This window comes from Jaculus jaculus, chromosome 2, assembly GCF_020740685.1.
Source record: "Jaculus jaculus isolate mJacJac1 chromosome 2, mJacJac1.mat.Y.cur, whole genome shotgun sequence".
Taxonomy (NCBI): Eukaryota; Metazoa; Chordata; class Mammalia; order Rodentia; family Dipodidae; genus Jaculus; species Jaculus jaculus.
The window spans coordinates 175051817-175079730 of NC_059103.1; the positions used below are offsets into that span (position 1 = coordinate 175051817).

The following is a 27914-nucleotide window of genomic DNA, read 5'->3' on the forward strand; positions in this document are numbered from 1 at the left end:
TTGAGTAAACAAAACTTTACATACATGGTCACTTTAATGTTATGATTCTAGTCTTAATGAAATTTAAATGACCTAACAGATTTCATTATTATAATTAATTTTAATCAGGACAAAAAGTCAACTTATCGTACATGAGGCATGCTATAGCTACATCAATTCCCTTTTTGTTTGATGATTTCTGTTAATGAGCCTGATTCAGTCCATTACTTTAAAGAACATGGTTTTGCCTTTGTTTTGTATTAAGCATGTACAATTTTTAATTAATGAGATTACGAAAATGTTTTCCTATTTCATATACTGGTTTAGATATTCACCCTCAGTAAAGTTACCCGAAAAAATCTTTTCAAGGTCTTTTTCTTGGAGGTCAATTTCTGTATTTTTGTTCTATACATGCTTGGTTTACTAATTTTTTTCTTATTAACTTGCCACATCAATGTTTTTTCATTCCAGCATTTCCCTTTAGAACACTGAAACTTTCATATCCATACCATTTTAGGTATATTTCAAATTTTTAATTTACTCTTTTCAAGATTCATACAAAAATATTCATTGAATTGAATCCTCCATTAATTTTTGAAAAAGTTTTAGCTTGTATGTAAAAATGTAAATACATACAAATGAAGTATTGTGTGACAGATAGATATCCATACATATTTTGTAATGTTTAAATCAGGTTAAAGATCTACCGCTTTTGTACTAGAGTACTCCAGAAGAACAGAATTGACAGAATGTATCTATATCACCAAGGGGATTTTTTTCAATTGGCTTACAAAATATGGGCAGGATAGTTAAAAAATGGCTGGACACTGGCAAGGCTGAGAACCTGGAAGCTTCTCCTTTTGCATGGTTGGATGCCTTGGCAATCCCAATATGGCACTGAAAGCCTGGAAGATTCCTGGAGAGTCACTGGTCTTTAATCCACATTGGTAGGTCAAGAAAGCTATGCTTCAATGTAAGTGAAATATGACAGAAACAATGCAGATGTATTCTCCAGCAAGGAGTGAATGTAAGAGCAGACTGCTTATCCCTCAGTCCTCTTTCTCTTGGGACTTGCCACCTCAAAGGCTACCAATTCTGCAGGAATGTCTTCTCCCTCAGTCTTCTCTTGAAATATTCACACAGATCAGCCAGAAACAGAGGTTAATATTTTAGTTAATTCTTGTCCCCGTCAGTTTGACAGTTGAGATTAATCATTATACCTCAAGCATTTATTATAATTTTTATGATATAAATAATAAAGTTATTGTTTCTTATTTCTGAAATATACAGCTCATAATCATAAATATTTAGGTTGCTGAGAAACAGCAAAATAGAACCTTCCCCAGCTCTTATCCCCTAAAATATCTACATATGAGTATTTTGTTATTTTTCCATATTATCAAAGGAATTGTATAATTTGGAAAAATTGATAAATTCTTTTATTATTTAGGTTTCCTGCATATCTTTCTCTGGGGAAACATAAAGAAATGTATATTCACCCATGTAGAGAGTACAGCAAGAGACCAGAATCTGTCTAATTCCAGCTTGGTGAGCCCATGTGCTGATTTGGGTTCCTTACATGAGCATGGGCAGCTGTACCACTGAACACTCTTATCCATATTAGTTGCTTACTGCCTCTTTAACTTGGGAATGGGAAGAAGCTTCATAAGGATCTCCTGGTGACCCTTCTCCACCATCCCCAAGGAAACATTATAGGCCTTATCTCTTGAGGTCTGCAGATCCCAACAGTTGTTTCAACGTGGCCTAGTCATGTCGCTCTTAGAGGAAACAGCTGCACTACAAAGTTTTGTTGAGTTTCAAGAGCTTGTGTATATTTTTGGTAACAGAGCTAGGGTTTTTGCAAATATTTTTCACAACCTATGGTTTCTCATTCTTTGTCTTTTAAAGAGTGGACATTTTACATTTTAATAAAACCCAGCCTACCCATGATGTTTTTTTGCAATTTCTTTTTTGAGGCAAGCCCAACAGACTGGCCTTTTTTATAAGGCGGTCGCGGGGGGGGGGGGGGGGGGGAGGAGAGAAAGAGAATTGGTGAGCCAGTTCCTCCAGCCACTGCATTTGAACTCAAGATGTGTGTGCCACCTTGTGCACATGTGTGACCTTGCACATGCATCACGTGGTGTGTCTGCCTCATGTGGGATCTGGGAAGTTGAATATAGGCTTCACAAGCAGGCACTCTAACTGCTAAGCCACCTCTTCAGCCCCGTGATTTTTTTAGTGAATCCTAATTTTGGTGTTTTATTTAAAATGGTATCAACTCACCCCAAATTATCTAAGATTCCCCACATGCGATTTTATAGTGATGAAGCAGTTACAATTTCACTTTTGAGACAAACCTCTTTACCAGAAAAGGGAAAAAGGGTTTTATTTCAGGCTTATGGATTCAAGGAGAAGTTTCCTGAGGGCAAAGAAAGCATGGCAGCTGTCTTACATCTTCATACATCAGGAACCAGGTGGAAGAGTCTGACTGAACCCACTCTGAACACCCACTGTGCTGGACCTAGAATCTCAAGGTTCCTGCACCCAATGACACATCTCCTTCCTAATGTTCCACCTCCCAAAACTCTACCAGCCACAGACTAAGTAGGAAGCTTACTTGCAAACACCTATGGTTACAGGGTACAAAATGGGCATTATAATTGTATTTAATTGTATTTAAAATTTATATTTTGAACAAACTTTGAGTTAATTTTTATGAAGAATGCTAGGTTTCTTTCTGGATTCATTGTTTGTATGTTGATGTCTGGTTGCTCTAGCACCATTTATTTAAAATACTACCACTGATCCACAGTGTTGCTTTTTGTTTTGCTAAAGATCACCAGTCTATCTTTATGTTGGTTTATTCATGAGCTTTTGCTCTGTATCATTGCTTTATTCTTTGGTCATTACAATGTACTTATTACTTTTGACTTATAGTAAGTATTGAATATGCAATTGTCAGTCGTCCAACTTCATTATCTTTTATTCTCCCTTGTTGGCTATTATGTCTTATGTCTCTCCATATAAACTGTAGAATCTCAAATCAACTTGTCAGAGTCTACACCAAAACATGCTATTATTTTGACTAGATTGCACTGAATTTATAGATCAAGTTGGAAAGAAAATATCATCTTGAAAAATTTACAAGTTTATGGTTATGAACATAAAATATCCTTCCTTTTATTTACTTATTTTAAAAGTATTTTATTTATTTATTTGAGAGAGAGAGAGAGAGAGAGAGAGAGAGAGAGAGGGGGGGGGGGAGGGAGGGAGGGAGAGAGGAAGAGAGAGACTCATATTCCAGAGCCTTCAACCATTGCAAATGAACTCCAGATACATGTGCCACTCTGTGTATCTGGCTTATACGTATACTGGGGCATTGAACCTGGATCTTTAGGCTTTACAAGCAAGTGCCTTAACCACTAAGCAATCTCTCTAGCCCAGTGATTTGGTTCTTTTTTCATTTATTTTTAATAATTATTTTATTACTTGTTTGAGAGACAGACAGACAGAAAGAGGAAGAATATGTCAGAATATATTTGGGACCTAGAGACTTGAGCAAGCATTCTTAGGCTTTTCAGGCAAGCACCTTAACTGCTAAGCCATCTCTCCAGCCCTCATTATTTATTTTGTTGTTTATTTGTTGGTACATCAAAACGTGTCTGACCTTAATATTTTAACTTTGTATCATACAATTTTGTTATGGGATTTTAGTGCCTGGATATATTTTATTTATGCTGATTCTCTGTCTTTTAACTAGTACATTTAGACCATTGCCATTTAAAGCACTTGTGTTAATGTGTGTCTATACACCCAAATACACCATCTCCATTACTAAAAATATTGGTTGTTCAGAATTCACAGCTATCCATCTTTCTGTAGACTTGTCCTTAAATAAATAGAAATTATATTACCCATGTAAACACTTTGGGTATTGTCCATGGGTGGTCTTAGCACACAATAGGTTAACACAAGTATAAAAGTATAGCATTCTTAACAAATGTTCTAGGAACTATGGTTCAGTGAGAATGGGATTATATTTCTTAGTTTTTTCTCCCCTATCCCATTTTTCTGCATCTGAAAATACTTCATTTTTTATATCTTACACCCAAATCAGTACCTTTTGTTCTGTTCTTGGGATCTAATTTAATGATACAAATTATTAACATTCTTGGAAAATGACATTTATTTTTAGATAGTACTGAGGATTGATAGAACCTAGGACATTATTTAAAGCACTTGCACTATTGCAGAGCAACACTTTAAGCCCTTGAATTGTTTCTGATATAAATGTTATAACAGTGCATTTTCTAAACTTCTCAGCAGTATTCTCAATGGAATCAGAGGTCAATTAGTAATAGCTCTAATGAGCATGATAAAGATAATATTGATAGTAATAATGTCTTTCCTGCTTAGAAATATTCAAGCTTTCTATTACAAAATTCAGGATGTTTTAGATACATATAGCTTGTATCAAACTTATATTTTGTTTTATTTTCCCATGGGTGCTTTACATTTAGCTTATGTTTTGTACCATTTTAGAATGTCCTCTCTTTTATTCCCCATCTATACAATTATTAATGCTTTCTAATATTTATTTGAATTACATTTTAATACACTAGTATAAGTAAGTCAAATCGTTAGACCATTTCTTCTTCTATGATTTGTCAAATTTTTCTTCTCATCTCTATCAAATGCTATAAGAGAATCAGTTTGCATATGTACTTCAAATGACATTGTTTCCTTATGCATTTTATCCCTGAAGAAATAACTATAGACTTTGAAGAACATTTGAATTTGGTAATTTTAATTATTAATGATTGTTGAGAAGCATTTGAAGCTCTTAGGGATTAAATGTTTTAGAATAACCTTTATTATTTTATTGAAGATAATTTTTAAATTTAATTTTTATTAACATTTTCCATGATTATAAAAAAATTCCATGGTAATACCCTCCCTCCCCCCCACATTTTCCCCTTATTGAAAATAATTTTATGTGTGTATTTCTCTCTATAAATATGCATAAAATATTTAGTATATGCATAAGTGATTTCTATTCAACCCGGCACAGTCCCTTGAACATAGATACTACTTAAATATTTAAATGTTCTTTCCCTTTATTTATGTGTTTATAATTTTAAACATGTTATGGTATATAATTATTGTAATGTAAGTTTACCAAGTTTACCATATTCAAATTCTTTTAGCCTCACCAATATTTTATGAGGGTAAAGGCTAAACACAAAGGGTTTATTCTATAGATAATTATTTTCATCACTTCTATGCCCTTAGACTATCGACACAATGGTCGAGATCTTCAAAGTTCAACATTATCAGTGCCAGAACAAGTAATGTCATCAAACCACTGTTCACCATCAGGGTCTCCTCATCGAGTAGATGTTATAGGAAGGACTAGATCATGGTCACCCAGTGTCCCACCTCCACAAAGGTATGTGTGGTACTTCAGGATTATTTAACATGAAGTATAATTTATAGCTTCTAAAGAAAAATTCTCCTGTAAGTGCATTGTGTCATTCATTAACCATTGTAATGATAATATGTTAAAATATAGTTTGTTTTGTTATTTTCAGTGATCTATGTAACATTTTATTATGTGTTGAAATAGTTAAGAACTAGCTTTAAAACATATATAAGTATTGAGTAGGTCAATTTAGTCTCAACTAATTATATTTATAAATGATATGGATAGTGGTTACTTAAGAACTAGGAACAATAAATATCTGCATGGTTTTAAGATTAAGAAAAATCATCACAAAATTAAAAACAATGTATGTATAATGGGAATAATGGCTTAAAATATCTGTTGCTTTAGGTCTTATGATAGAATAAATCTCTGATCAACCTTTTTAAGTACAGAAGGGCTATAGAGAGTATAAGCCACGGAAATACTAGTTGAGGATCACAAGTAATTTGTAGATAATTTATATTTTATGTATTTACAGTGTTCAAGAGAATTGGATCCTATACCTAATATTTTATAATGAAAAGTGATACAAATGTAAATTTTCCTGAACTCATTTTTTATTTGAGAGAGAAAAAGAGGGGGGGGGGAGAGAGAGAGAGAGAGAGAGAGAGAGAGAGGGGGAGAGAGAGAGAGAGAAATGGGCATGCCACGGTTTCCAGCCACTACAAATGATCTCCAGATGCATGTGCCACTTTCTGCATCAAGCTTATGTGGGTCCTAAGGAATCGAACTGAGGTCCTTCGGCTTTGCAGGCAAGCACCTTAACTGCTAAGCTATCTCTCCAGCCCTGAATCTCATTTTTATACATATTGAACTACCTAAGATAAAAGTAAATTTATTATATTTATAAATCTTATTCATTTAATTTATTAGATTATTCATCAAAAAAGGGACTTACTAAAATTAGACAGTATATAAATGAAAAAGGCACTTAATATATTATTTATTAAGTATTTCGACATGATGAATTTGTAAATGGGACCCAAATTATTACATCTTTTCTGAAGCATATTTATTTGTTTTTTATTGCATATTTAAATGTGGTAGACATTAATAGAATAAGATTCATTATCTCAAGTTTAAAATGAGAGAGAATTAGTTGTTAATTTAGAATATTTAATAAATGATGTCCTTCATTTAAAAAATAATGCACCTTGAAGTAGTCTCGTTTCGAAATATAATACAGAACACTTTTATGGATTGGATAGATAAGGTTTTTTTTCCCAACAAATAATTTTCAACAGGTACCAATTGGATGTCTTATAATTCCTTTCAGTTCAGGCATTACTTGGTGATAGTATCAGTTCCACAAATTATGTATAGTCCTATATGCCATTTATGAGTTTATTAAAGATATTATAAATGATAGAGAAATCAATTAGGTGAGGAAGAAATTCACAGGTCAAAGTACAGGTCTTCAGTGAGGGACTTGAATGCCTTCTCTGGGCAAACCACTCTCCTAGCACCTTCTCATAATGTAATTGTGGAAGCTAATTATTCATGAGTTTTAGTATTTCATCTCTAGCCCCTTCCTTTACTCCCAAATAACAGGAATTGGAGCTGATGTTCAAATCCTATAAAACTGTTATAATTTGATCTTTCTAATGATTGGCCAAATCCTTATGCTATTTGATTTTCACATAACGAACTTGACCTTTAAAATAAGATCAACTAATATATTACCTTTAAATGACATATATATATTTTTAATTAATTAATTTATTTATTTGAGAGCGACAGACACAGAGAGAAAGACAGATAGAGGGAGAGAGAGAGAATGGGCGCGCCAGGGCTTCCAGCCTCTGCAGACGAACTCCAGACGCGTGTGCCCCCTTGTGCATCTGGCTAACGTGGAACCTGGAGAACTGAGCCTCGAACCGGGGTCCTTAGGCTTCATAGGCAAGCGCTTAACCGCTAAGCCATCTCTCCAGCCCATAAATGACATATTTAAAGTAACTTATAGAAGTATATATAAGCCAAATGAAAATGAGATCTCAATTTCAATTTAAAAAGCAAGGATGATAGGGAGTTTATGATCATCCTCAGCTACATAGTGACTTTGAGACCACCTTGAGCTACATGAGACACTATTCCAGAAAGAAAAACCAAAATGATGAAAGCAAGCAAGAGTTAGTAAGAATGGAGAGGAAAGGAATCCCTACAACACACTTAATGACTATGTAAACTAGTATGGTCATTTTCAGAAACAGATGGCTATTACTCAGAATATTAAAACAAGAATTATAGGCTTCAACCATCCCATAATTAGATATATATTCAAATGATATTAAATTAATATATTGGTAGCATGTCTATAATGTTCAATATGCTACATTAAACAATAATAAAAGTATGTAATCAATCTAAGCATCAATCATTGGATAAATGGAAGAAGAACACAGTGGAATACTGTTCAATAAAATAAAGACGAAATTGTGACATGTATGACAACATGGACAAATCTGGAAGATGTTAGTTCACATGAAATATACCAGGCACATGATAAGTATGGCATACTTTCCTGTATCCATAGAATTGGAAACAGTTGGACTTATTGAGTGGTACAATGGTGGTGACTCTAGGCTGTGTGAAGATTAGGGAAATATTGTTCAAGGTACAAAAAATATTACCTAGAAATACAAACTTTAAGAAATCTCTTCTATGCCTTAGTAACTACAGCTAACAAAAATATCATATATATGCATATGTATATATATCAAAATATATCAATGATATATAAGTTGATAATACTGTAGATTCCATGTATTCTCTCCCCCACCAAATTGCAAAGCATGTAATATAGATTGATGTAGCCATGTAATTCACACATGTATTAAACACCATGAACATAGGCCATCTTTGCCTGTCCATTATAAAAAGCCAAGAAAATCATAAAGTACATAAGCAGTGAGTTTATAAAACTGAATATAGAACAGCATAAAATCATAGCAAAATATGAAGAAATCAAATATGGATAAAGGAAAAATCAGTGAAATTGACGCAAAATGAGCACAATGCATGAGAAAAAAAGAAAGACATGACTGAGTATATATTAAACCAAAACACAATAATTATTTGAAAATATTATAACATCAATACAAAAAGATAGTACATGGAAAAGGAGAGCCAAATAAATAAAACTCTGAGACAGAGACAGAGAGAGAAATTATGATTCCTATGAAAGCATGTCATTAAATTGGTTACTTTAGGTGAAATGTTTACTTACCTGAAAAGGAAATAGAATAGTTAAACCATCCAGCCAGTGCTAGATAAGTTAAAATAGTTCCCAAAGATAAACATTCCTTGTTCTCTTCTCATTGTGCAAAGAAATTCTCATTAAGACTTTCTTTTAGATAAGTTTTTCCCGAGTTTCCAGAAGTAGATATTTATTCCTAACAAAACTGGTTCTAGATGTATAAAAGGAAAGAAAATTTACTCTATAATACCTTTTATGGAGCTAATATAACCTTAGTATTGGATATATTATGTGCACATTTTAATTGCAAATGCATGTTACTGATCACATCTAGCTATGAATTTTAAAAATGATAGTAAAACACTAAATAAGTTATTATGGTTATTTATCATGTTAGTAGACTAATATAGAAATAAATCATATTAGAGGTAGAAAAATAATTTTGTTGTTCAGTTTCTAGTCACCTTAGATAATCAGTAAGGTGAGAGTAGAAGAACCACTTATAGTTCATAAAGTGTGCATTGTACTTAAAATAATTTTATAGGTACTTACATTAATTTTAAAAATGAAAAACAGCAAATAATAGAAAATGCCATGCTTTAAGTCAAATAATTTATAAAACAAATGAAAGATAAATGGGTGAAAATACTGGAAAAGAAAACATTATGAAACATTATTTTTGTTAATAATAGATTTATCTATATGGGAAAAACAAATAAAGCACTAAAACTATTATAAGAGCCCTGCTAAACAGATGACCATAGATCAGTTATAACAAATTTGAAAATATAATGACAGGGTTGGAGAGATTGCTTAGTGGTTAAGGTTAAAGTACTTGTCTGGGAAGCCAAAGGACCCAATTTGATTCATCAGGACTCACATCAGCCAAATGTAAAAGGTGGGGCATGTGTCTGGAGTTTGTTTGCAGTTGCTGACTGTCCTGGAGTTCCCATTTTCTCTCTTTCTTTCTCTATATGCTTCTCTTTCTCTCTCTTTTTCACAAAAAGATTGAATAAATAAATAAAATGACAAAAATAAAATATAATGACATAAAAAACTATTCCCAACATCAACACAACTTAATATGTATCTTCTAATTCATCTGACAATTCATAGGTATTTTTAAATAAACGAGTAAAACTTCAAGACTTCAAATACTGAATGAGACACACCTTATTTGTGTGTGAATTACTGTATATAATAAATAATTAATTCTCCATAAAATAATTTATAACAGAGTAATAACTAAATTACTACATATAATTTTTAGACACTTGGTATTATTTTAGACTACATATTAGTGAATTAGAGTATATCAATACTCATGTAAAATATGATTCACTAGACATAATGATTAGGATAACAAATTATATATGTGGGGATATATATTATATATTTTCATCATGTAATATATATGTATATGTATGCATATGTATATATATATAAAATATGTAAAATATATATATAATTTACCTATTTATTTGAATGCTCACTTGGTGTATGATGAAGGTGGCACTGCAATTTAACATGGAAACATTTGGAAAGGGTTGGCAAACTAGCTCATTATATGTAGGCCTGCCATATATCACGGTATACTTGGTAAGAATTAAAGTAACAAAATAATTAGACTGTTATAGTAAATGCATGAAGTGGTAATTGGGGTTATGTTGCACTAAAAAAAAGATAAATCAATAGATTTTTGTTGTTGTTTGAAGTTATGGGCAGCCACACATAAGGCATCTCTTTCTTCATTCCTAGTTAGTACATAAACAAGCACGCACAAGACTTAACCCATATTCACCTTATGAATCTTTTCTTCTAGTATATCATGTCATTGAGTGTCAGTCTTAAAAACCTGGGAGTCATCCACTAATTGTTATGATATTCCTTATCTTATTCTCAAGCATATTAGCCTAACTTGGCCTCTTCAATTAACTGTAAGATCTTTAATTAACTGTTGACAGTCAACTGTTGACAGTCAACTGAAATATATGCTGTTACAAGTATAAATAATTGAAGAAATGTTAGATTTGTTTCAACTATTTTTATTACTAGTTTGCTTATTATTGGTGTTTATGGCTTACTAGGATAATGGCTCTTGCTGTGTTTGTAGGAATGTGGAACAGGGACTTCGAGGGACACGCACTACTACTGGACATTATAATACAATTAGTAGAATGGATAGACATCGTGTCACGGATGACCATTACTCTCCAGATCGAGACAGGTAAGTATGACAAACTCCTGTTAACTTTATTCAGTTACTACCTTGAGGAAGGAAGGAGTCCTCATAACATATTTTCCTTTAGTCAATTATCTTAGTTTCAGAACTATACCTTTACTATGTCCACATTCTTTCTGAAATTGCCACTTTACTTAGAAAAATAAAACACAAGAAACACTTTGGCAAGAAAAGAATAAAACTGGGCATGGTGCTTTTGCTTATATTTAATTCCAGCACTTGGGAGTCTGAGGCAGAAGGATCGCCAGTTTTAGGCCAGTATGATGAGATCTTGTATAAGTATTTTTAGGAAGAAAGGAGGGAAAGGAGAGAGGGAGTAAGGAAGGAAGAAGGAAGGAAGGAAAAAGGAAAGGAGGGACAAGCAAGAACAAAACCACTTTCCTTTTGTGATTTTGTTCTTTTGTTAAACTAGTTAATGAGTTTTCACAAGAGATTATAATGATAATTAAAATTTTATTAATTTACCTTCTCATGAAATATGGTTATAGGACAATAGAGCTTCTTTTATGTACACCTGAAAAATCAGTTTGGCTTTTCATATGGAGAAATATTGAAACAGAGTCTGGTTTGTTTAGGAAATATTTTATCATGATTAATGAAGTGGTTTTACATCATGGCTTTCAGTTAAGCTTTTAATCACCTTAAAGAATCATGCTTGTTATTGCTCCTTTTGGAAGAAGTCCATGAATTTGCTCCATTAGTTTGACAAACATGGAAGTAATATGGCATGTTAAATACTTACATTAATTACCACTAATTAAGTTTTTAAAAATTGATAGACTCTCTAATTCATGCTTTGTTTGTTTATGAAAAATGGGATTCCCCAAACTATCAAATAAATTTGAAGAAAGATAAAATATAAAATAAATAATAGTATTGAGAATATATTATGATGTAGTGACAGAACTCAGAAATCCTTTACATATTTAAGGCACTTTTAGGGGAAATAGTTGGGGTCTTTAAAGTCAACTGACATGAGAAATGACTGCTAGTATCTATAAAAGTAGGAGTTTTGTCTGAGTAAGGTGCAATACTCAATTCCACTGCTTTGGTACACTTCTCCAAAAGCTAAGATAGAGAATATTTCTAGCTTCAGTGATGCCAACCAGATGCTAGCTTTTGTGTCTCAAATCTAAGAAGAGACAACATGTTAATAAATATCTGTGTTACTGTCAAATGGAAGTTACTTTTACTGCTTTTTAACTTATTTAACTTTTCCTAGGCATAGTGGTGATTACATAGATTATATAGAAAGTTATGATTATCAAGTACATTTTGGTAAATGAAGGATTATTATGTTGGCATGAGTAAGAGTTGGAAGGCGTCATATGAAGTCTATTAGTAGGTATTTTTTTAAAAAAAATGTTTTTTTTTATTTATTTGATAGTGACAGACAGAGAGAGAAATAGACAGATAGAGAATGGGTGCACCAGGGCCTCCAGCCAATACAAATGAACTCCAGATACGTGCACCCTCGTATGCATCTGGCTAACATGTTTCCTGGGGAGTTGAGCCTCTAACCAGGGTCCTTAGGCTTCACAGGCAGGTGCTTAACCACTAAGCCATCCCTCCAGCCCTATTAGTAGGTATTTTTGTTTCCTAAAAGAATTTAATGAGCTGTTCATCTTTGGAGATTATTTATAAAGCAAATCATAAAGTACTTGTTGAATGAAAACTTGTTTATTGAAAAAATGAAAATTTTTGTAATTTTCATAATAAAGTGGTATTTTAATGAAAAAAAATTCAATATTTCCATTGACAATAAGTATATATGGCCTAAATTGTTCAGAAAGTGATAAAATAAAATTGAATTTTACTCATGAAAGAACTGGTTGCTGTCATATTAAATATTTTAAGAAAAATTATTCCATGTTTTATTTTATTTATTTGAGACGGGGGGGGGGGGAGAATGGGTATACCAGGTTCTGTAGCCACTGGCTTTGATTTTTGAATCTACGATTTTATGTGTTGCTAGTGATGTGTGTTTGGGGCAAAATAGCCCAACTACTCTTGATTTCCTTGTCTATAAGTTATACACACACACACACATACATCATACATACACACACACACTTATAGGGCTAAGTATGTGATTGGATTTTTGTATTCCTTACTGGAAGATAGCTACCACAAAGAGTAACACATAGCCATAACTATTTCATTAAAATATTGCAGTTAGGTGAGTAAAGTGGCTATGTCACTAATTCCAGCATTGAGGAGATGGAGGTTCAGGAGTTCAAGGGCAGCTGTAGTTAAATAGCAAGTCTAAAGATAGCTTGACCTACATGAGGCCTTATTTAAAAAAAAAAATTAAAAACAGTTTTATAGTATTTAAGCAAATAGTGGGCCTTACTAAAAATTATTTTGCTTGCATATGATTTATATTCAATGGCTTAACAGCTAAGCGAAAAATGTAGATACTTACAGTCAGTTCAGGTTTTTTTAAAAATTTTTTTAAATTAGTTTTCTATTCAGCAAATGCAGGCAGTTTGGTACCATTATTAGGCTCATCCGTGACCCAACCCCTCCCCAATGGCCCCTCCTTGTTGATGTATATATCCTAGAGGCCTGGTATGAAGAAGAATTTGGCTACTTGTTGGGAAGTTGGGTATGAAGACACTAGCTTTTACACTGACTATATTAGATGAGAAATTATGTTGCTTGCAATAGCTATATTTTGCCAAGTTAAAGTGGAATAAGGATGAAATATAGTATTTATATTCTTTTTTATAGGTAATGTTTAAGAATTATGTGTCAATATTTTACTGGATGTTTGGTTCTCAAATGTGCCTCGCTGTATCGTCATTTCTATTATTTTTGGAAAAGTAAATAGTCTTTACAAATGAGGCAGAAACCTAAATGTGGGACTATTCACTAAATAATAAAATATAAAGGAAAATTTCAACCTCTTATCTCATTTTTTTGTTACGTCATGGTAATTAGCACAATTAGGAGCATAATTTTCCTGGAAATATAATGTAGCCTTCTGTTAGAAATAATTTAGAGGCATGCCTTTAATCCCAGCACTTGGGAGGCAGAGGTAGGAGGATCACTGTGAGTTTGAGGCCACCCTGAGACTCCATAGTGAATTCTGGTCAGCCTGGCTAGAGTGAAACCCTACCTCAAAAAACCAAAAAAAAAAAAAAAAAAAAGAAAGAATTTAGAGAGTTTTTTGTCTATAGGTGACAATTAGTATCTAATATTTGTACAAATGACAGACTATTTGTTGTATAATCTTCTATTTGTTGCTTTTTTTCCATATTATACACTATATATCACTAGGAAAAAAGTAACAGTATCAGAAGACAAGTTACATATTTTTCCCTGTGCATTCAATTAATAGTTTTCCAGTCTAAAAAGGTAGTGTCTTACTGTATGGACATCTGAGATACCTCACACAATTATGCCATCCTTATATTCTATATCAACTAAACTACTACCAACATAAAATCTCATCATTATTTCATCAGATATAGTGGTTTATTTGGTTGCTTCTGTTATCAGTTTGACAGAAACACATCTATGAACATTTAAAATTATCTCTGAGTTTTTAAAATTGTAAATAAATAAAAAGAGAATTGTTTGTAAAGATAATTTTTAATATCTTATTTTATTTACTTATTTGAGAGGAAAAGAGAGAGAAGCAGATAGAGAATGGACACAAGTCCTCTAGCCATGCAAACGAACTCCAGGTGCATGCTCTACCTTGTGCATCTGGCTTACATGGGCCCTGGGGAATAGATCCTGGGTTCTTTGGCTTTTCAGGCAAGTGCGTTAACCACTAAGCTATGCTTCATGTAATTTAATTAATACTGTTAAATAATACTTAGCACATTATAGGAAGTGGAAAATAAAAAAGCCATATTATGGTAAAGATAGAGTAGAAAGCTTTGCATTAAGTTGTGGTTTTGAGAACAACCTTTAAAAAAACTAGGTTTACTTGAAATGGGATATTTGATGTCCTCCTTTTGCTCTACTTTTTTCCCCTGACTTCTAAAAGGGGGGCATACAGGATAATTTAATTTAGTCACAGAGTGATTCATTATGAGAATCAACAATGAAAAATTTGTGTTGTCTTAAAGACTTAAAATATGCTTATAAATTAGCTTAGTTATTGAGTTCACTTCTGTGAATAATAATATAACATAATTATTGGAGTGTCACATCTTTAATTCTTTTCTTATTTTAAATTTAGTAAATTTATTACTTTCATATCTTCTTTCTTTTACAATGAATTAACCTGCCTGAGAATTTTTAAGTCACAAATAATGGTCTAAATTTAATTTTAAATATAATTTATTTTGTTTTTTTAACTCATTATGTATATTCAAGACATTATGCACATTTACTGTTTAGACAATGTACTTGGTGACATTTAGGCTTGGAATAAGAGGAAATATGCTTCCATCATGAAGTGTAAAATGTATTTAAATGATGCTAACTTATATACAAGCAAAGGCCTTAGATACCTCTATGGATCTTTGATGGATTTTAATGGTTTGACTGAAACAGAACAGAAAATCTTATGTGACTTTCAACATTTACTTTTAGTTTTCAATAGAAGCTTAATCAAAGTGAAAAGGCTAGATAATGTTAGATCATGACTAGAAATGGAATATACAGCAAACTGATGTTGGTGAAGCTGTTTCTTGCTAAATGTTTCTTTGTGTTATAGGGACAAAATTAATTATTAAGACTTCAGGGAAAATATTATAAACATAATTATTATATAGCACATACCCTATCAAATTATAAGCTTTAGTAAGCTTTGAAGTTCACACTTTTTCTGTTACCCTTGTTTAAGTACATTTAACAACTTTTGTTAGGAACATTAATATATGAACATATTGCAAATTAGTCATATTCCCACCAGGTTATGTGCATATATTCCTGCTCCCATTGCAAGAAACATTTCACCTTTATAACTCAATAAATTCCAATATCATGACTATTGTGCAATATTTTCTATTCTGTCTAAAGTGTGGACTGTCTTTTTTGACAATTCTTATTATAGCCCCCTAAAAAAGCTTATACTCTTCTATTTTCTTTACATAAATTGTTCCATGATTATGTAATCCATTGCTTTCTTTGTAGAGAAGGCTTATTATGAAAATGGTGTACTATTTTTACTTTTTGGCTCACTAGAATATATTTATCATATTTTTATATTTATAAATATGTTAAAATATATTTATGGAGTGGGTCAGTCATTGTGTACAAATATTTGAAAAAGATATTATTTTGGTTTACTAAGCACATTATCATATGTTTACTGATAAGAAAATATAAAAGATTATGAGGATAAATAATATTGAACAGATTAGAAGGAAAATTATTTGGTTAGGTTTATTGGAAAATGTTTGAAAGAGAAGCTGGACTTTAATGAAGATTGAGTATAACTTTTAAAGGAAAAGAAGTGGACATAGGTAGATGGATGGGCATTCATGAGTGAGCTATGTAAAGGAACAGATTTTTGAGGCAGAGAACCTCAAATAAGGAATATTTGGTAGTGTGTTGTACCTCGATGAATGGCATTTGTATGGGTATGAGAAATGAAAAGAGATGACAACTGATAGTAATATAGAACTTTTAAGGGGTCTATTCTTATTTTTTTTATATTGGTAACTATTGAATGATTTCAACCATGGTATTTGTATGATCAGAAATTATAATTTATGTACACAGATATGACTTTATAGGGTGAAGAATGAGTTGGGTTTGAGGGGACCACAATTTGAAGCTAGGAAGCTTATTTGAATAGACATAATAATCCTAATTTATGGTAGTGGCATGAGAATAGGAAAAAATGAGAGATATTTCAATGTTGTTTATGTGTCAGAACGAGTTATGTTCATAAGTCAATTAAATGTGGAAAATAAGGTAATAAAAAATAAATCTGAGCTTTTAAATTTGATTTATTAAGTAAACATCTAAACCATTGGTTGAAAATGAAATTCCAAGAGAAATAGCCAAAGTACTGTATTAGCTTCTAAAAGAGAATTCCAGGATGGATATTGAAATTAAGATAATTTAGAAAGCATTTAGGCAAAGGTTCTGAATAGGTACCTGAGGGACTGCTTTAGGAGGTAATATGATATCAAACAAGTAGAGACCAAGGCTTCCCACTCCCTCTTTAGCAAGAGTCATTTTGACTTATTGGAATTCTATGCATTACTTCTACATTAAAATTATTTCAAAACAAGAGGTATTTTTTAATAATAACAGCGTTAACAACAACAACAACAAACATGTTCAAGAATACAGTCCAGACTCCTCCTTTCAATTAAACAAATGCAGTAGCAGATGTGTGTAAATTGGTAAAGTTCCTCATGATTAGCATAAGTTTAGCTAAAGTGTCTTTGTGAATAATGTATAGATAGCCTAGGAAACAGCTTGAAATGTATTGTGTAATGCAAAGTAAAATTAAGGTTAAAGAAGAAATAGTTTTCAATCTTAAAATGAAGAATATCTTTCAGAAAGATGTTTGAATAGATAGAAGGTTTAGGCATTAATTTTGGGAAACTACTGCTTCTAATTAATGCAGAAAAATGGGATGTTACCCAATAAATGATATGGGTAACAAAATTGATCAGACAGGTATGAGACCAGGCCTTCTATGTAAATGTTACATCTAGAATTTTGAATTTAAAAATTAAGCCCTTGAAACCAGTCCTTCTACTTGCTGTATATGTTATTATGTGGGCAGGCACACAATGTTTTACTTAATGTATGAATAACAGAGACTATTTCAAGGACTTGGCAAGGGATAAATGAAATATCGTGGAAGAAGTTTTTAATGGAGTACTTGATGTGAAATCAATTATAAAGTAAACACTTTGTTAAATAGCAAAAGAAAATACTGTTTCAGAAACCAAGAATATGTAAGGAAACTGTGGTTTGGAAAAAATCAAGATATAAGAGCTTGGATGGAAGGTGGTCCAGTGGTTAAAGGCACTTAGTTCAGTTTTCAAGCCATCAACTTAAGCTTATTTTCAGTGGAAAGATATCCTGGCAGCGTACTCCCTGCTTGCTTACCCCCCGCCCCACACCACAGAAAGAAATAAAAACAATTTTAAAAATGAAAAAATTAATAACTAATGTTGCAGATGAGTATAGTGTGATGAAGATTGAGAAAACTGAAAAAGATTTTAGTATTTCATAGATAATATTTATAGGATACCTTTACGAGACTGGGAGAGGCAGAAGTCAGTTGTATTAAACTTTATTAAAGTATGAAAGAGGAGTGAGAAAGTTATAACAATATTTGTAGACATGATTTTTAGGATGTTTTATGATAAAAAGAATAGCAGCTTCAATATCATGATATGTGGAAGGAAAAGCAGAAGAAAACAAGAGAAGCAAGTTCTGTAGGGATTAGAAATAGTATTTCTTTCAGTCTAAATCACAAAGAAGAGCAAACATATAAATATATGTATGTTTACTCTAGCTAGAGTTAGAATGATTGAACTTAAAGAGTTCAAGGTGTACATTGTTTCGTGAAGCATAATGATCATTTTGTTATGCCTCGATGTTTTGGCATTGAAGATTTTAAGAAATAAAAATGGCCGGGCATGGTGTTGCATACCTTTAATCCCAGCACTTGGAAAACAGAAGTAGGTGTATTGCCATGAGTTCAAAGCCACCCTGAGACTCCATAGTGAATTCCAGGTCAGCCTGGACTAGAGTGAGACCCTACCTCAATAAACAAACAAACAAACAAACAAACAAAAAAGAAAAATGAAGCTGTGAGTGAAGGTGCACACCTTTAATCCTGACACTTGGGAGACAGAGGTAGGAAGATTTCCATGAGTTCAAGGCCACCCTGATACTACATAGTGAATTCCAGGTCAGCCTGGACCATAGTGAAATCCTACCTCAAAATACAAACAAATTAAAAAAAAAAAAAGTAAATTTGTGAAATGGGAAGAGAATGAACCTTAACTATGAGAAGGCTAGCATATTGCTCCAGCTTCTTTGATATTCATGAAGCATGACATATAGCAGAAGTAATAACATATAATAAATAGAAAATAACTAGTAGTTAATGAAAATGGATAATATCCAATACATCTAATATACACTAACCAAGTAAAATAATTTGAGTCACTTTCTTCTTCTTTATTTTTATTTTTATTTTTTTGGTTTTCCAAGGTAGGGTGGTCTCACTCTACCTCAGGTTGACCTGGAATTTACTATGTAGTCTCAGGGTGGCCTTGAACTCTCCTTTTACCTCTGCCTCTTGAGTGCTAGGATCAAAGTTTGTGCCACCACACCTGACTACTTTCTTCTTTTTAAATGGGATTTAATCCTTTTGTTATTTATAATTATTAGTAAATTACCTCATAAAATCTTCTAAGTATTATAGATGTTAGGTAGCACCTCTTTTCTTAGTCTCTAAGTATTATAGATGTTAGGTAGCACCTCTTTCTTAGTCTTTTTCTGTTTTTAAATTTTTTCTCTTTGTGCCTTTCTTAAAAAATTGGAAACCTTCTCTCTGGCTGTGTCCTCATCTCTATAGCAGAACGTTTTCAAAATGACACTGCAGTCATTAAAGAGATAATTTATAACAGTTTTATTTTAAAATATAATTCTTTAAAATCTAGATGCTTATTTCCATTGTGTTTTATTCTAGCATAATTTGATTATTTTAATTTTTAGTACTTTTGTGTTACAATGGACATTGCAAGGAGAGGCAGACTTTCCAGTAGCAACTTTCATTTGCTTTACTTACTATCTACTTGTCTGTTTTAATCAAGCTTTTAAAATTAAACTATACTTTTTTTTTACTTCTTTCCTTAATCTCATTCATATTCTTGTTTCTGCCATGCTTGCAGTCATTTTCTTACTCTACCTCGCTCCAGATACAGTCAGACCAATGAGCATCATCACAGGGATGGCAGGTATAGTTTTCCTACAATTGAGTCTGTTTGTAGAATTGCATGTTCCTGTCTATGTGATGTAAGTCACTTTTACTTCTGTTATAATATGTACATGTGGGGATATTTTGTGAATTACATAATTATTATCCTTACTGTAAAATAAAAATATAGAAGATATTTGTGATAGAATGTCAAAAATAGTTCCTCAGCGAGGTGTCATGGTGCATGTCTTTAATCCCAGCACTAGGGAGGCAAAAGTATGAGGATTGCCTTGAGTTCAAGGTTACCCTGAGACTACATAGTGAATTCCAGGTCGGCCTGAACTAAAGTGAAACCTTACCACAAAAAGCCCACCAACCAAACAAACAAAATACCATTCCTTTTAAATGAACTAGGATCATCTTTTTTATTATCATAAAAAACACTTCACTTGGGATTAAGCTCTAATATCAGAATTAGTTGACAGTCACCTTACTCAGCAGAGTTCCCAATTTGATATTTGGCCAATACTGCTTTCTTTGTAGTTGTCTTTATAACCTGCTTCCTGACTTCTGTACTCATAAAGTGAGGAGTCTGGTTTGAAGGGCTACTTTGTTTTGTTATGATCACCCTTTCAAAGGTAGTTGCAATCTGTTCCTTTATAGCAGATGGTCTTGGCTTATGGAGAATGTTGGTTCTGTGGGCAAACATTTTTTTCTTTTCAACCCTACTACTGTTCCTCCTAAGGTGGACATTTTCAGTGAATTATTGATGGTAAGGTCTATGTGTAAATTTATATGTGAAGGAAATCTCAGTTACTGGAACTTAATAGAAAAGAGAAATATATAGAGAGTGAAGGAAAGAAGAAAGTCTACAAAGCCATATGTAACGACGTTTTGAGTCCTGTTTGGCAGAGACTACCATGACATTGATAACATGGTGGAAGACTCACCTGGGGTACTTGGAAATTTTGTGTTGTACTTTGTTATACTGATTGTTGTTTAAAAGTAAGTTGAGCTAGTGTAACTTCCTTTACCCCTATTAAATTACTTAAGAGTTGATAATAGTTTTTAGAAAAATGTAAATATACTATTCAGTAAATTCTTATAGTTTGAAATTATATGATTTTATATGGAAGAACACTGAAGAGATAGCACTGTCAATAAATTTCTAATAACAAGTAATTGTGATGTTATTCAATCAATGTAATAGAAATTTAAGAATATAAAAATTGTTATTGCTAAATTTAATTTTCTTTTAAATTTTCAGACTAGGCTAGACTAGGTTTTACTAATAGTACTTTGTTTTTATCTTTTCTTTTTGTGGTTGTACAATACATTCTATTTCTTCATTGTAATAACTATGCATATACCTTAAAATGTGGCTATATACCTTCATCTTGACAAGTAGCAAAAGCTTTTTCTTAAGTTGCATGACTTTCATGTGTGAAACCTTGCTGGTTATTGTCTTAGTGTACTTTTGTTCCTCTTCATTTCATTCTAAGTGAAATAATTTGTCACATTATAGATGTCTTACTTTCATTTTCATCTGTCTTATTAAATTTTGCAATTCCTTAATGGAGATAAAGTTTTTGTTAATTTGTAGCTTATCAGTTTCATATATTTATTCAAATTTTCAACATCTGCCTATTATTTTGGATACATTCTAAATCATCTTTCTGTATATTAACTTGACTTTAATCAGTAGAAACATGATCATTAATGTTTGTATTAAAATAGAACAAAAAACAAGTATTAAATGCCTAACTGTGTTTGCCTGGGAAGTAGGAACAGAAGAGGTTAACAGGAAGGAAGTACAATCAAATTATACTATATTCATGTATTAATCTCCTTAATAAAAATAAATAAATAAGACAGCCATATAGGTTACTGAGATAAAACAAGTGAAGCCAAAGTAACTCAATGGAAGAAAAAGAAGCATGTGTGCGATTGGAGAAGCATCAGAATTTTATAAAGGCCTGAAATAAGTCCAATGGGATTTTAGATATTTTGTTTAGATTTTATAAAATGAAGTTTATTTGTTATTTTAAGAACATTATCCTCATCATTATTGATTTCTATATTTCATCATTGCTCTGCTACATATAAAAGAATGTGCATAAGTTTCAAACATAGTAATAAACTAAATCTCTATGAATCTGTCACTAGCACAGATGACCAGGCTATTTGGATTTATACATTAAATCTCCCTACATTCTCTTAGACTGCTTATTCCATAGAAGTTACAGATGCTATACTGAATTTTCAGTTTAACATTCCCTTCCATTGTTGCTTAAAAAGCAAGTTTGATCATTTGTTTTTCACTTAGTAAGTATCTCTAATATTGGTAATTTTAGCATGTATCTTTAGACTTCTTTTCCATCACAATTCCTGCCACCAGTATGAGGAATGTCAGTTTTCTCCAGACTCAGCACTCACTTTCTACTTTAACTATTTTGGATATTATGAACTTATCCTTTAATCACTCTCATTGACACCATCACTTGAATTTAGTTTTATCTTTCATGCCTGATTTCAAATGTTACTGTACCCCTCATTTCCAATACATGAATTTAATATAATTTGATTCTATTTCCTTCCTGTTAACCTCTTCTGTCCCTACTTCCCAGACTTCTCACTCTGCTATATTTACTCCTTTACCTTTTCCTAATTAGTTTTCACCTTTCTTAACTTACTTCCATCTCCAGAAGTTGTTATTCATTCTTAGAAATATTTCCATTTTCCTTAACATATTATTATTATTTGGCAAAGTTTCAGTTTTGTTCATTGTCTTCTTTGTCTTACAGAATGAATGATTTTTGAACAAAATATATAAATTCTCACCAATTGAGCCAAGGTCATTGATCATCTATAAAGAAAAGTGACCTTTATGTTGAGGGGTATGAATCTCTAAGTATCAAGTCTTTCACCTTGGGTTCCAAAGTAGCATCTACTCTTAGATAAGAAATCTATGAATAACTGGGCCATAGTTTGTATTGTATCTGGAATTTCCAGATGGAGTTAACAAGTAATAAACTGTATCAGTTACTTCTTGTTTTCTGTGAAAAAAATGCATGATGAGAAATCAGTTCAAGGGAGGAAAGGTTTATTTTAATTTACAGTTCCAGAGAATAGATTTCATCATGGAGGGTGTTGCTGTCAGGTTCACTTTGCTGGTAGAAATCACCCAACCAAGAGCAGCTTATGGGAAAAAAGAGGTTTATTTTGGCTTATGGACTCGAGGGGGAAGCTTCATGATGGTAGGGAAAATGGTGGGATGAGTAGTGGGTGAACATCACCCCCTGGTCCACTTAACATGGAAAATAGGAACAGGAGAGTGTGCCAAACATTGGCAAGGCTACACTGGCTATATTACCCATAAGACCACCCTCAACAATACACTGCCTCCAGGAGGCTTTAATTTCCAATTGCCAACAGCTGGGGAACCTAGCATCCAGAACACCTAAGTTTATGGGGCCCACCTGACTCAAACTATCACAGAGGGAAGCCTGACAGGAGCAGGAAGCACCACATCATTACATCATAAAGGAAGAAGTAATGAGTAGTGAATCCTGAATGCTCAGCTAGATCTCTCCATTTTAAAATTAAAAAAAAAATTATTTGCAAGCAAAGAGAGAGAGAGAGAGAGAGAGAGAGAGAGAGAGAGAGAGAGAAGAGAGACAGACACAGAGAGAATGGGCATACCAGGGTCTCTAGCCACTGTAAACAAACTTCAGTTGCATGTGCCCCTTTGGCATCTGGTTTATGTGGGTCCTGGAGAATTGAACGTGGGTCCTTTGGCTTCACAGGCAAACACTTTAACCACTAAGCCATTTCTCCAGCCCAATGTCTCCTTTTTATACAGTCCAGGAACCCAACCCATGAGATGGTTCTGCCTGCAGTTAGGGTGGCTTCCCTCACCTAAGCTAGAAAATCCCTCACAGATATGACCAGAGATTTGCTTCCATGGTGATATTAATTCCTGTTAAGTTGTCAACCAGAAATTAACCACCAGGTAAATATAATATCTTAGTGCTTTAGGAGCATTATGCACAAGGCAGGAAGTAGCAAGAACAAATATGGAATAATAGTATTGATACACAAATTTTGGGTTCCTTCTATACCAATGCACCAATAATTTTGAGTGTTCCTGTATCCTTGTCGTATGAATTCAAAGAAAGAAATCTATGGACCAGTGGATAAGGCTCATGAAGATATTAATAAAGCTTTTGGAGAATGAAGAGAAGTGGGCTTAAGCCTAGAACATAAGAGAAAGAAGCAAGGTAGAGGTCTTGCCCCTGGAAACAAAAGGGGGTTTGAGAAACCACATGTGAGAAGAGAGCAAAGATCTTGCCCACAGAGGCAAGAGGGGCTTTGAGAAGCCCACCTCAAGATTCAGATCTGGATTTTTTATGTGGCATGGCTACATGATAAAGACCAGGTCATCTAGTTCCTATGGACAAAGACTAGATATTACAGCTTTGACATAATTCTTAGAATTATTAGAAATTAGAAATTAGCATTTCTGTCCTCTAGGAAGGGCAAAGGCTTAATCTGGAAATCATTCCGGGACGGTGTAACATACAGGTTTCTGCAAGCTTTGTGGCATTTCTTGCTTTTAATCAAGGAATAAAAACGCATTAACTTTTGGAGCTCTTTTACACTGATTGCCTTGCCAATTTTTGTCTCCTATCTAATTTTGACCTGAAATGTGACTTTTTCAGTCTCCAACTAGCTCATTGAAAGAATATACATTTCACAGATAAAATTGTACATGAAAAAATATTTTTTGTTTATTTTATTTTTATCTATTTCAGTGCAACAGACAGACAGAGACAGAGAGAGAAAGATGGAGAAGGAAAGGGAGAGGGAGAGGGAGAGAGAGAGAGAGGGAGGGAGGGAGGGAGAGAGGGAGGGAGGGAGGGAGGGGGCATGGGCATGCCAGAGCCTCCAGCCACTGCAAATGAACTCCAAATGCATGTGCCACTTTGTGCATCTGGTTTACATGGGTCCTGGAGAATCGAGCCTTGACTGGGTCCTTAGGCTTCACAGGCAAGTGCTTAACTGCTAAGCCATCTCTCCAGCCCCATACATGAAAAAATATTTTTAGACAGAAATGTAGAGGCTTAAACAATATTTCCTAAATTTACTTTATTACTGGAGAGACATGTTTTAGTTGTATTAGTCTCTTTTTCTTTGCTGTAACCAAATTCATGACAAGAAGCAATTAAAAATTGGCTTAGCACTGGAGGGATGGCTTAGTAGTTAAGGCATGTGCCTGCAAAGCCAAAGGACCCAGGTTCCTGGGTCCGATTCCTCAGGACCCACGTTAGCCAGAAGCACAAGGGGGCGCACATGTCTGGAGTTTGTTTGCAGTGGCTGGAGGCCCTAACATGCCCATAGTCTCATTCTCTCACTCTCTCCCTCTGTCAAATAATTTATAAATAAAAACATAAAAAATTGGCTTACAGTTGGAAAATCATGGTGGCAGTAGCCTTAGGCAGCTGGTCATATTAGTCACTGAAGGAGAAAGTGATGAATGTTGGTACTCAAGTTTTCTCTTTTTCATGTAGTCTAGGAACCCAATCTGTTGAATGATGACACCTATAGTTAAAATAGGTCTTCCCACTATTGTTAACCTAATCAAATAATCCTTCATAGGCATTCTCAGTGATTAGCCTAATGTATATAATTACTCAAAGGCATTCTGAAAGTCTCATTTCCTAGGTGATTCTAGGTCCTATCAAGTTAACAGCATAAACCTTCCTATTAGCTAATATTCGGAATCAAAACTTTTTCTCCTGGGTAGGTTATAATGATTAGTACAAAATTACCCTTGATTCATTTTTCATTTTAAAACAAAGTCAGCATTTAAACAAACATGTTTAGTATGTATTTCATGTTCCTTACTCTTTAATAACTATCATATGTTAAAAATCTATTCTTTGTTTGAATAAATATTCTCCTCATGTATCCCAATACCTTACTTATATTCCTAGCAGTTATCTCAACTTATACCTATATGTAGCTTATTAAGGAATCACTGACATTGATTGGCATTTGCTTGATTTTTAAAAACTATTTTATTTGAGAGACAGAGAGAGAGAGAGATTACATAGATAGACAGACAGACCAACAGATAGAGAGAATTAGCACACCAGGGCCTCTAGCCACTATAAACAAATTCCAGACACATGTGCCACCATGTGAATCTGACTTTACCTGGGTACTAGGGAATTGAACTTGGGTCCTTTGGCTTCACAGGTGAGCACCTTAACTGCTAAGCCATCTCTCTAGCCCCATTTGACTTATTTTTTAATATTCTTGTTGGCAATTTTCATGAATATATGTGTAAAAGTCTCATATAGAAAATAACTGTTTTATCTTTAAAAGATGAACAGGAATTACATTGATTTAAGGTGAGGTGTCTGAGTTACAAAAAGTAGGTTATATATTTTGAATATTCAACGACTCAAAGTATACATTTCCCATTCCAAAAGGGAAGGATGGGGGCATAGAAAGGAACAGTGGGATTAAAACAAGATTAAAAACTCAAAATGGCAGATCAGATGCTAAACAAATGCTGTAGCTCTATGTCAGGTGTCTAGGACTCATGATGAAATCATCATGGCTTCATAGAGTTTTGATAGCTCTGTGCCTTCATTTCTGCCTCTTGTAGCACATTCTACCTCTCAGTACCATTTCTCTCTCTGTCTCTGTCTCTCTCTCTGTTAATTTTCTTGTTGCTGTGCCCAAAGATCTGACGGATAAGTTAGCAAAGGATATGATGAAACTGTAGAAAAAAGAAAGATGACTGGATGAAAAACCTCAGGGGATTTGGTAGGAATTAGATAAACCCAAATGGAATTTGTGAACAGAAGTCAGATGTTATTTGCTGCTGACACAAGAAGAGATTAGATGATGGAAGCAGAGCTAAGTAAAGAATATTAATGGAGAGAAATCACATTGTGACATTAAACCTGTGTTAAGATTCCAATGTATATTCACATAGGAAGACCAGGTTTAGGTAAGTGCTGTGTGAGCCCAAGGTGGGTGAACACGAGAGAAAGGCAAGAAAATGAAAAGAATTGGTGAGACCAAGGATTGGAAACTATCAAATAAAAGTCAGTTAATAGAGAGATGATGTGGGATTTCTGATAAAATCAATGCTTAAACCAAAATTTGAGATATTAGACATTATTTTTCTGAACTTGAGTAGTTTTGTCAAATTTTAAGATTCACATTATTACCCCAGAAGTAGAGGGTTGATTCAGGAAGAAAACAAGAGAGTCCTTGACTTTATGAAAACCTAGGGATTGAGGTTCATGATTATGCAACAATTTCTTGCATATATTTGTTGGGATCTCCTATTATAACTATAGAAATAAGAATAAAAAGCATGCAGATAACCAGGTCTTGAAGTCTTCAATGACTACAAGAATGATAAATAGTGGATAGATATTGGTATCTTGATTTAATAATGGATACTTCAGCTAAGTATTGTACTTCAGACGAAGAAGGACTATGCACAGTATGACAGCAGTATTATGGGTCAGAATTGTCTCTAGGGAGCCAGCTTCCTATCCAGGATCTGTGGATTGAAATGTGAAAGAATATGTAGCTTCTGCAAATGAAGACTGCTCAGATGAGCTACACTGGCCATTGAGATGGCACAGATCTCTATTGGATGTTGGGTCTCTACAGCTGAGTTACCCTTGAATTGGGGAATACACAATAGCATGACTGGATGTGGAGACTATACAGATGAGCATCTTTGGAATTAGAGACACCACAGATGAGCTACAATGTAAATGAAGACTTCTCAGATGAGCTATACTGGAAGTAAAAGTGGAAGTGGAGACTGCACAGATGAGGTGCACCGGCAGGGGAGACTGCACAGATGAGCTACACTGGAAGGGGAAGGGGAGACTGCACAGATGAGCTATACTGGAAGGGGAAGGGGAGACTGCACAGATGAGCTACACCGGAAGGGGAAGGGGAGACTGCACAGATGAGCTATACTGGAAGTGGAAGAGGAGACTGCACAGATGAGCTATACTGGAAGGGGAAGGGGAGACTGCACAGATGAGCTACACCGGAAGGGGAAGGGGAGACTGCACAGATGAGCTACACCGGAAGGGGAAGGGGAGACTGC

General features: G+C 33.6%; 1 protein-coding gene across 49 annotated transcripts in view; it reads left to right on the forward strand.

Annotated features, from left to right (window-relative positions):
* Positions 1-27914, forward strand: part of Rims2 (regulating synaptic membrane exocytosis 2) — a 544765-nt gene that overhangs the window by 337107 nt on the left and 179744 nt on the right. For 32 of the 49 annotated variants that reach the window (XM_045144630.1, XM_045144647.1, XM_045144632.1 and 29 more), the window contains 3 exons: positions 5272-5428; positions 10774-10887; positions 19737-19802. In XM_045144630.1, coding sequence (XP_045000565.1) covers positions 5272-5428; positions 10774-10887; positions 19737-19802 — 337 coding nt within the window. The remainder of the gene's footprint in view (positions 1-5271; positions 5429-10773; positions 10888-19736; positions 19803-27914) is intronic. The other 17 variants (XM_045144650.1, XM_045144656.1, XM_045144627.1 and 14 more) reach the window with 1 other exon arrangement.